Source organism: Euleptes europaea, chromosome 6 (assembly GCF_029931775.1).
Source record: "Euleptes europaea isolate rEulEur1 chromosome 6, rEulEur1.hap1, whole genome shotgun sequence".
NCBI classification, from domain to species: domain Eukaryota; kingdom Metazoa; phylum Chordata; class Lepidosauria; order Squamata; family Sphaerodactylidae; genus Euleptes; species Euleptes europaea.
The window spans coordinates 3,337,129-3,347,074 of record NC_079317.1 but is presented as its reverse complement, the minus strand read 5'-3'; the positions used below and the strand labels follow the sequence as shown (position 1 = coordinate 3,347,074).

General features: G+C 53.3%; 2 protein-coding genes across 2 annotated transcripts in view; both read right to left on the bottom strand.

The window, feature by feature from the left end:
- Positions 1-6,303: 6,303 nt before the first annotated feature.
- The window catches only part of LOC130479799 (40S ribosomal protein S29), a 75,033-nt gene continuing 71,390 nt past the window's right edge, over positions 6,304-9,946 (bottom strand). The window contains exons 2-4 of the mRNA XM_056852235.1: positions 6,686-6,752; positions 6,438-6,537; positions 6,304-6,339 (exon numbers count right to left, since the gene is read on the bottom strand). Of these exons, the coding sequence (XP_056708213.1) occupies positions 6,331-6,339; positions 6,438-6,537; positions 6,686-6,747 (171 nt within the window). The 5' untranslated portion in view covers positions 6,748-6,752 and the 3' untranslated portion in view covers positions 6,304-6,330. The remainder of the gene's footprint in view (positions 6,340-6,437; positions 6,538-6,685; positions 6,753-9,946) is intronic.
- The window catches only part of LOC130478852 (zinc finger protein 345-like), a 29,704-nt gene continuing 26,550 nt past the window's right edge, over positions 6,793-9,946 (bottom strand). Inside the window, exon 6 of the mRNA XM_056851095.1 lies at positions 6,793-7,434. Within this exon, the coding sequence (XP_056707073.1) occupies positions 6,793-7,434 (642 nt within the window). The remainder of the gene's footprint in view (positions 7,435-9,946) is intronic.

Here is a 9,946-nt window from a genome sequence, read left to right as displayed (position 1 = left end):
CTAAATCCCAGAGAACCAGTGTAGTATAGTGGTTAGAGTGTTGGGCCAGGATCTGGGGAGACCCGAGTTCGAATGCCCACTCTGCCATACAAGCTTGCTAGGTTCCCAGCCCTGATAAGGTGGCAACTTTTACGAGGAACTTCGATCGCACTATATTTCTCCCCTTTTAACATACAAATCCAATGCCTCTGTGACTGACATAATGCCTTTTTTACTAAGCGACAGGGACCCCAAGGCTACATTGTCAGTGGCAAGATTTGTTTCAGTCCTTATATCCCTCCAACACTAGATATATGCTGCTCAAGATCAATTGATCAAGGAGCTTCTAAGGGATAAAAGGAAAGGATAAGGTGGCAAAGCCAGGGCCTGGGTGTGGCAACCCCCGTCTGCAAAGCAGATGCTCTTCCACTGAGCTATGCATGTCCATCATATGGACATATGAAGCTGCCGTTGGCCCATCTAGGCTAGGAACACCTGTCCTGACCGCAAGTGCTGGGCACGGAGGGGTCTTTCCAGTTGGAGTTGGCAGGGATTGCTCTGGGTTCCGGAGGAGCCTCCCATACCCCCCACCCCCAATTCTGGCCCCTGCATGGATCTCTGCAGTCGGGCCTTTGTTCTCTTCCTTCCTCTTCCCTTTCTGCGGCTACAGATAAAATTAAAACCAAATCCCCTCCTGGAGGGCAGGAAGAAAACAGACTGTCTCTCTCTGTTTTTGTGGGTTCCCTGGGAACAGCTTCCTCCTGGATTGCAAAGCCCCCCCACCCCAGTACCTTAGAAGATGCTCTACTGGTGACCTTATTATGCATCTGAATAGAGAAGAGGCTCCCTTTCCCCTGAAGTGGAAAGACCCTCGCCCCAAAGCGGAGGGCTCCCTTCTGCTGTGTGCCCCCCCCCCAATGCATCTCTCCCCATTCCCAGCTCACCGCTCTGTGCATCCCCCCCCCTCCAGATGCTTCGCCTCCTGATGCGGTTGCAGAGAAATTCACGGCTCTGCACACCCCCTCCCATCGGTACTTGGCCGCTCTAGCAAACAGCACTCTGCCAGTTTAACCCTTTCATATTTTGTAGACCAAGAACAAAAAACAGCTTTAAAAACTGTACTTGAAATGTTTAATTTATTAAAGGGGCCCAGTCAGCTGTAGTTACTCCGTGAAAGTCCAAAGGCCCTCTGTTCATGTTCAGAGACATCCTTGGTTAGTGGAAAACTAGAGTGGAGAAATGGAGGAAGGGATCCAAATACTAAAATGTCATCTAAAGCAGGCAGCCTGGCCACCCAGGTAGTTGTGAATTTACTCAACCTAGGCAGGGTCAAACGTACTCCCCCCTTCCATCTATTTTTCAGGTCAGGATTTCCCCTGCCCTCCGTCTTTGCTCCCAATTCCCGGCAACTCTGGCTAGGAGTGCTTTTAATCCACTTGTGAGAGTTATGCCAGCTATTTCCCCTCTAACAATCCTTGCCATTCCATTGCATGGCCTATTAACCACACCTTTGCAACAGCCTCTCTATGGGGCTGCCCTTGAAGACAGTTCAGGACCACCAGTTGCTTGCTGCTGTACAGGTTTGAGCTATTTATAGCTCCAGACATTCTCAAGCCTGGGACATCTGAGGGAACATCTCTGCTAGGAGTCTGGGTTCCAAAAGGGTTTGTTGTCCTAGGCCAGGTTGTCTTTTAATAGATAAAAGCCTCCTTCACAGGACCACCTATAGCCGTGTTGGCGAACCTATGGCACGCGTGCCACTTCCGGCACGCGTAGCCCTCTCTGCCGGCACGCGCGGTTCCTCCAAGCCACTGGCCTTTCTGGCTCTGCCCCGCCCCGGGTGATCTCCAACCAATAGAGATCAGTTCCCCTGGAAAAAATTGCCACTTTGGCAATTGGACTCTATGGCACTGAAGTCCTTCCCCAAACCCCACCCTCCTCAGGCGCCACCCCAAAAACCTCCCACTCATGGCGAAGAGGAACTTGGCAACCCTAGCCTCTCCCTCTTGGCCCCCTCTGGGGGTGGTATTCAGGTTAAATTGCCACATTGGCACTCGGCGATAAATAAGTGGGTTTTCGGTTGCAGTTTGGGCACTCGGTCTCTAAAAGGTTCGCCATCACTGACCTATAGCATCTCAGTACTACCTTCTGGAAACTCATCACTTTTCTAAAGGCAGTTACAACTTTTCACGTTGTCTGTGGCAATGCTCAATGTTTATTATGTTTCTTTAGTGATACTGAAATGTAAAACATTTTTGCTGCTTTGAAGACCATGTGAATATATATTTATGTAAGAGCAGAAAATGGCCTCAGAAGTGATCAGAATTTGTCATATTTTTGTTTGATGGGAAACTGCCATCACTCTTTCAGGTAAGCAAGCACGCCTAAAGTCGTGCAAACAAAAAAAAAAATCAGTAAATTTCAGGTTCCAGTTTATTGGGCTCAATATTTTTGGTAAACCCGGAATAAGCCAAATACCTATACCGGTAAAGGGGTATTTTGGCTTTATTTCTGGTTTTACAGAAATAGCGTACGGGGATTTGTTTGAAGCTCCTGTAGGAGCATTTTTGGAAGTAGAGTTCCCAAATTTTAGCTTCAAGGGACTCTCCTTGCATAAACCCCGAAGTTTGAAGATTGGGTCAGAGGGTCTGATTTTATGGGGTCTGGAAGGAGTCGTCCCCCCTCCTACATAGAAAAGTAGGGTAGTTTATAATGCTTCTCTATGGAGGAAGGTGAGGTGACTCCCTTCTGGACCCCATAAAATCAGACTCCGTCCCAAACTTTGGGGTCCATGCAAGGAAAGTCCCTTGCAGCTATGCAGCAAATTTGGTTGACTACCTCAAAAAATGCCCCCCCCCCGAGAATTTTAAAACTGGTTCTTGTAGGTTATCCGGGCTGTGTAACCGTGGTCTTGGAATTTTCTTTCCTGACGTTTCGCCAGCAACTGTGGCAGGCATCTTCAGAGGAGTAACACTGAAGGATGGTGTCTCTCAGTGTCAAGTGTGTAGGAAGAGTAATATATAGTCAGAAAGGGGTTGGGTTTGAGCTGAGTACTGTCCTGCAAAAGTAATGTGCTAATCATTGTCCTGTAAGTATCAAGATAATGTGCTAATGGGGGTATGGTCTGTTAATATGAAACCATTGTATCCTGAAGTGATCTGTTAATGTGTGTAATCCAAAGCTAATCTGCAGTATTCGGCTGATCCGGCTTTATTTCCATGTTTTGTATTCAGTAAAACCAAAAACCAAATATTGCAAACAACTAATATGGATTTATTTTCGGTTCAGGTTTATCAATATGCACAACCCTAGGCATGTCTTTCATTAATCCATCATGTTACTGTACACTCAGCACCTCTTTCATATTGCCATCTGTCACTTGTAGAATTTGCAGTTAATCTGTTTTCAATTGCATTGCATTTACAATTTTATTTCAAACTTCATTAGAACAGAAGCCATACTGGATCACACCATCAAGTCCAGCAATCTGTTCACACAGTGGCCAACCAGGTGGCTCTAAGAAATCCACAAGCAGCAGCATTTATCCTGCCTGTGTTCCAAAGCACCTCATATAACAGGCGTGCTCCTCTGATCCAGGAGAAAATAGGTATGCATCATGACAGGTATCCATTTTGACTAGTAGCTATGGATAGCCTTCTTCTTCATGAACACATCCCCTACCCTCTTAAAGCCATCCAAGTTGGCAGCCATCACTTGCTCTTAGGAACTTTATCAGTAGTACTGTAAGTGGTTTTAATTTAGCTACAATTTGATTTGTGATTATGTTATTCTTGCATTGATACTTTGGTGAAGTAAGTGGAACCGAAATGATTAAGAGAAATAAATAAAAGCTACTTTTTGAAAACTTGGAATAAAAAGAAAGCACAGCTATGCAAACTGGGCCACTTGCTTATCGTAACCACCTCTTGTTCGGTCAAATGATTATAATAATTTGACTCCTATTCAGATTAGCTGTTACTGTTATCAAAAAAGGGACGGATGTCTTTATGCAACAGGGAAGCCAAGCCACTGATATTAAATTTCAGTGTGGTGCAGTTGTTTCAGACTAGGAGCTGGGAATGCCAGGTTTGAATTGACACTACCATGGGAGGTTGCTGTGTTACCTTGAGCCAGTCACACACTTTGTTTGACCTACCTCACAGGGCTGTTGCAAGGATAAAACGGAGAATGATGTAAGTCATTTTGGATCACCATTGGGGACAAAGGCATGGTATGAATCTAAATAAACAAGATTTCCTCCTGAAGTCTCTTTCTGGTTGGGATGCAGGGACTTTCCCTTCAGCAAATCAGTTTCTGCCTTAGCCAAAGTCAGGTATGGTGCTGCCGCCAACAGACTTTGGTTTCCCAAGCAAATTAGGGCAGTATGAAGGCACCAGTGCTCACCGGGTGTGTGCCCTAAAGTATGTTGAAATTGCCTCTTGAGCATGGAGGTTTTGATTCACTGCCACCAGCCATTGTGGGACCTCCCACCCCACCCCACAAACAGCACAGCATACCTGTGGGCTCCTTACAAGTGGTGCATCTTGTCTAGTGCCTTCTCGGTACTCATTCCGGTCTTGCGCTGGAGGCCTGTCACTTTGTCAATGAGCTCTCAGAACACAGTAGTTCCAAATCAGGGACATATTTGCCTTCTACCCACCCCAGCAGGAGTGAAAAGGTATGCCATGTAAGCAGTGGCTGTGCTCAAGTCCTGAAGCAGGAAGAAACCCAGCGCAGGGGGCCATGAGTTCCCTTTTGTCCATGGGAACAGACCGGTGCTTGTGGAGCCAAACACCCCCTTCGCTGGAGTAGCATTGGTGTGGGTAGGGGGAAGCTGTGAAATGGGCCCTTGTTCCCTTCTGCCAGCAGAAAACATTCCTACATTGGTTTCTTTCAGTAACTGAACGGCCCAAATCCCCCATCTCCGTATTCATTCCAGTCTTTGAGCTGGAGGCCTGCCACTTTGGCAATGGGCTCTCAGAACGCAGTAGTCCCAATCAGGGACACACTGCCGTCTATAAGGTAAAGGTCCCCTGTGAAAGCACCGGGTCATTCCTGACCCATGGGGTGATGTCACATCCCGACGTTTCCTAGGCAGACTTTTGTTTAAGGGATGGTTTGCCAGTGCCTTCCCCAGTCATCTTCCCTTCACCCCCAGCAAGCTGGGTACTCATTTGACCGACCTCGGAAGGATGGAAGGCTGAGTCAACCTGGAGTCGGCTACCTGAAACCAACTTCTGTTGGGATCGAACTCAGGTCATGAGCAGAACTTGGTCTGCAGTACTGCAGCTTACCACTCCCCACCCCATAAACTGCAGCAGTGGCAGCAAAGAAGCAATAAGGTATTAAAAGCAAGCAGTGGCTGTGCTCAAGTACTCAAGCAGGAAGAATTCCAGTGCAGGGACAACGTGTTACCTTCTGTCCCTGGGAATGTGCCTGAGCTTGTGGAGCTAACCTCCCACAGCCCCCGGAGTATATGATCCCCCTGCAAAGGGACCCCCAGATGTGGATATGGGCAAGCTGTGAAATGGGCCCTCCCGCCATCAGAAAAGAGCCCCTGCACCCAGGCCCCTAGGAGTCTCTGCCTCCCTTGTAGGCACCTGTCCTTTGTCAAGGGACCCCCACCCCCTCCCGCCTGCAAAGGCGCCTCCCTCCCCAGGAAGTAGACAGCTACCAGTGCCTTCTGTCCCTGGTCTTGTGGAACCCAATGCCTCCGCTCTGCAGTATATGATCCCTCCCAAGGGACTTTCAAAAGTAACAGTGATTGAGGGGGAGGGGAAGCTGCCCAACGGGGGGGCCCTCTGTCCCTTCCCAAAACGCCCTCCGCCCCCAGGAATGTCCTCTGGGCACCTGTCCTTTGACAAGGGACCCCCACCCATTCCCCGCAGAAGAAGGCAGCGCCCAGCGCCTTGCTCACAGAAAACAGCCCCTGCACCCACCCACCCCCTCCCACCTGCAAAGGCACCCCCTTTGTTCCTATGACGCCCCCAGCCTGGTCTGTGTTGAGCTACCTGGGAATGGACCTTTGCTGCAGTATATGACCCCCCCTAAGGGACTTCCAGGAGTAACAGTGATTGAGGGGGAAGGGAAGGTGCCCCCCATGGCAGAAAACGCCCCCCCCGCCCCCTAGGAGTGTCCTCTGGGCACCTGTCCTTTGGCAAGCGACCCCCTCCCCCCTCCGCCCAGAAGAAGGCAGCGCCCAGCGCCTTGCTCACAGCCTCTTTATTTCATGATCAAAACAGTGGGGCGGGTGGGCAGGCCAGGCCAGGCGAGCAGACCCCCTCCCCTGACCTCCCCGCTGGCCGGTCTCCGGCGGCCGCTTCCCGTCCGTGCCGGGCGTCCGTGGGTGGGTCAGTCGAGCTGCAGGGGGGGGGAGAGAGGGGAGAGCGTGAGCGCCCACCGACCCCCTTCGGGCCTTCGCCCCTGCCCCACACCCCCCCATCCCCCCCGCCCCGCACCTTGACGAAGCCGATGTCCTTGGCGTACTGGCGGAAGCACTGGCGGCACATGTTGAGGCCGTACTTGCGGATGAGGCCGTGGCGGTTGGAGCAGACGCGGCTGAGGGGGGGGAGGAGAGAGACACAGAGGCGGAGGCCCGGTCAGCCAGGCCGCGTGGCGGGGGCGGGGGGGGGACCCTCATGGGGGGGGTGTATCCCCATCCGCCCCCTCCCCTCCCCTCCCCCTCCCCTCGGTCCCCCCGACCCACCAGGACCGCGACCCCTGCCCGAACTTCCTGGGGTGGCTCCAGTAGAGCTGCTGGTGGCCCATGCTGGCTGGCGGGGAAAGGGAGGGCGGCGAGTGCGCAGGCGCGTCCTAGGCGGTCCGGCTCCCGGCATGCCCCGCGCGAGCGAGGGAGGGGCGTGTCCGGGCCCCGTGACGTGGGCGGAGCGGAGTCAGGCCTCTCCCCCTGCTGGCGAAGGCGTGGCGAGGCGAGGGGGCGTGTCCGGGCCCGGTGACGTCGGCGCCGGCGCGGCATAAGGCCCGTCCCTGGGCCAGCGAAGCCCCAGCCGGGCGCGGTGGCGCGCGCCTGTAATCCCGGCTGCCGGGGAGGCTGAGGCCGGCGGATCGCGTGAGCTCAGGAGTTCTGGGCTGCAGCGGGCTGTGCCGATCGGGTGTCCGCACTAAGTCCGGCATCAATATGGCGGGCCGCGGGGAGCTGCGGCCCGCCAGGTTGCCCAAGGAGGGGTGAACCGGCCCAGGTCGGAGACGGAGCAGGTCAAAACTCCCGTGCCGATCAGTAGTGGGATCGCGCCTGTGAATAGCCGCTGCAGCGTAGCCTGGGCAAGACAGCGAGACACGGACTCTCCTTTTGCACCCCCGCGGTGGCTGGGGGTGGGGCTCTTGGGCCAACCCTGCAGGGCTCTTGTGCGCTCTCCCGGGCACGGAGGGAGAGGTGGCCGAGGAAAGGGTCACATGTCCAGCGAGCCAGGGCGGGGGGAGGAGGGCTCCAAGGGGCTGGAAGGGGCAGGTGCAGCAGGGGCGTCGGGGGGGGGGGAGGCATCCCAAAAGAGACCCTGCGGTGAAAGCAATTCCGAGCAAGCGAGGGCTGGACAAGGGACCGAGGACCCCTCAGCTGAGAGCGCCGTCCTGAGCAGGGTTCAAGTCCTGCCCATCGCAGGGGGGGGCGACTTTATTGAGGGTCTCATGGCGAAGGCGCCGTTCGGGGACGAAAGCAGCGCTGCCCCCCCCCCCATCCTACAGCGGCAAAGCGCTGCTCTCGGCCGCCCCCTCCTGGCGGAAGTGCGCCATTGCCGCTCGCAGCACCCGCAGTCCCGCCGGCCGCCAGCAGGAGTCGGGCCAGAGGCGGGTGGGGGGGGCGAGGAGGGGGAGGGGCTCCGGCTCCCGGCCGCCTCCCGCCTCCCCTTCTTCAGCCTCCCCGACCGGTTTGTTGAGCCCAGCCGGACTCCGCGTGGGGCGGAGGCGAGTTTTGCAAGAAGCCCATAAGGCAGGGGGTTCTCGACAAGGGGGGATTTTAGGGGGAGGGGGGAATTGGGACCCCTGTTCTGCAAAGCGCATATTATTTTGAATGCACCTTTTGGGAATGCACTATTTTGGGAAGGGGGGGGAATTATATTCTGAACAATGGTAATAGGGGGGAATCGAGCAAAAAAGGGTGAGAACCACTGCCCTAAAGAACAGCCGGAGGCAGAAGATTCCCCCCATTCAATTGCCGAAGTGGTTTCCCCGGATCTCTTGGGGTTGCCAACCCCTGCCTGGAGATCTCCCGGGATTGCAACTGGTCTCCGGATGACAAGAGATTTCCTCCCCTGGAGGAAACGGCGGCTTTATTGGGTGGGCTCCAGGGCACTGCTGGGGTCCCTCCCCAAACCCTGCCCACCCCAGGCTCCATCCCCCAAATCTCCAGGAATCTCCCGACTTGGACTTGGCGGCCCTCCTTCGCAGCCGCCCCGGGACGACTAATGCAGGAGGGAGGAAGAGACGGCCATCACTTGCCTTCCCTGGAGAAAGTGCCAGAAACCGGGCTCCAATCCAGTGGGGGAAGGGGGGGTTGGGTGGATGCAATGATAGCCACTGGCTTTCTGGCATGGATCGCTTTAAAAGGGGATCGCTGAATTCAAGTCCAATAGCGCTTTGGAGGACATCAAGATTTGGGGGGTATGGGCTTCAGGAGGACAAAGCTCAGTGATACATGCAAATCAGATACCTGCAAAACCAGACCGTCGGTGGGCCCCCAAAGGGAGCCTCCATAGTTAGAGGAAGTCCACCTGCGAATGTCAGTGCTGGGAGGCAACATCAGGAGAAAGCCTGCCCAGCGCCTCCTACCCTATCCATCAACACAGTTTAAGGGCCCACCTCTAGCCCACCCCCTGCTGTCCCTTGCCTCTTAGTGCCCCCCCCACTCCCCACCCCAGGGGGTGGTACTGCCCACTTTGAGAACCACTGGTTTAGAGAATGATTTCTGCCTATAGTTTTTAGTTGGCATTTCTTTCTGTGGGTCATGTCTCCTTGCTGCTCTCTGCTGGCCAAAGGGGGCAAGTGCAACAGAGAGCTGGCGCGGTGCCCCACGGTCTCCAGCAGGGGTCAGTACAGAAAAGATGGAACTAGTCTGTGGAACGACTAAACGGGTGTTGGACTCATTTGTTTGAGGGGGCAGATCTGACATAAATGACACTTGGTCAGGCCAGGCCATGTGTATCCAAACAAATAAATGTATAAATCACCAACGTGTTGAAATTAAATCAAAAGAGTTTCCGTCTCGACATTAGGAAGAATTTTCTAGCAGAGCGGTTCCTCAGTGGAACAGACCTCCCCGGGAGGTGGTGAGCTCTCCTTCCCTGGAGGTTTTTAGCAGAGGCTAGATGGTAACAAGGCAGGAAGTCCTAGAATGTCTAGACAAACTGCAAACTAACAAGTTACAGGGACCAGACGGTATTCATCCTAGAGTTCTTCAAGAACTCAGATGGGAAATTGCTGAACTTCTAACAAAGATATGTAACGTGTCCCTTCGATCAGCCTGAGTACCAGAGGACTGGAGAATGGCCAATGTAACACCCGTTTATAAAAAAGGTTCCAGGGGGGACCCAGGAAATTACAGGCCAGTTGGCTTAACGTCTGTTCCGGGTAAATTAGTGGAAAGCATTATTAAAGATAGAATTGTCAAGCATATAGAAGGGCAAGGTCTGCTGGGCAAAACCCAACATGGCTTCTGTAAGGGTAGGTCCTGTCTCACTAACCTATTAGAGTTTTTTGAAAGCCTCAATAAGCATGTGGACAGGAATGAGCCTGTGGATATTGTGTATTTGGATTTCCAAAAAACTTTTGGCCGGCCATAATTAGACGAGGAATTGAGAATAAGACTGCTGATATCATACTGCCCTTGTACAAATCTATGGTGAGACCACACTTGGAATACTGTGTACAGTCCACACCTAAAAAAGGATATTACAGAGCTTGAGAAGGTGCACAAAAGAACAACCAAAATGATTAGGGGGCTAGAGCAACTGCC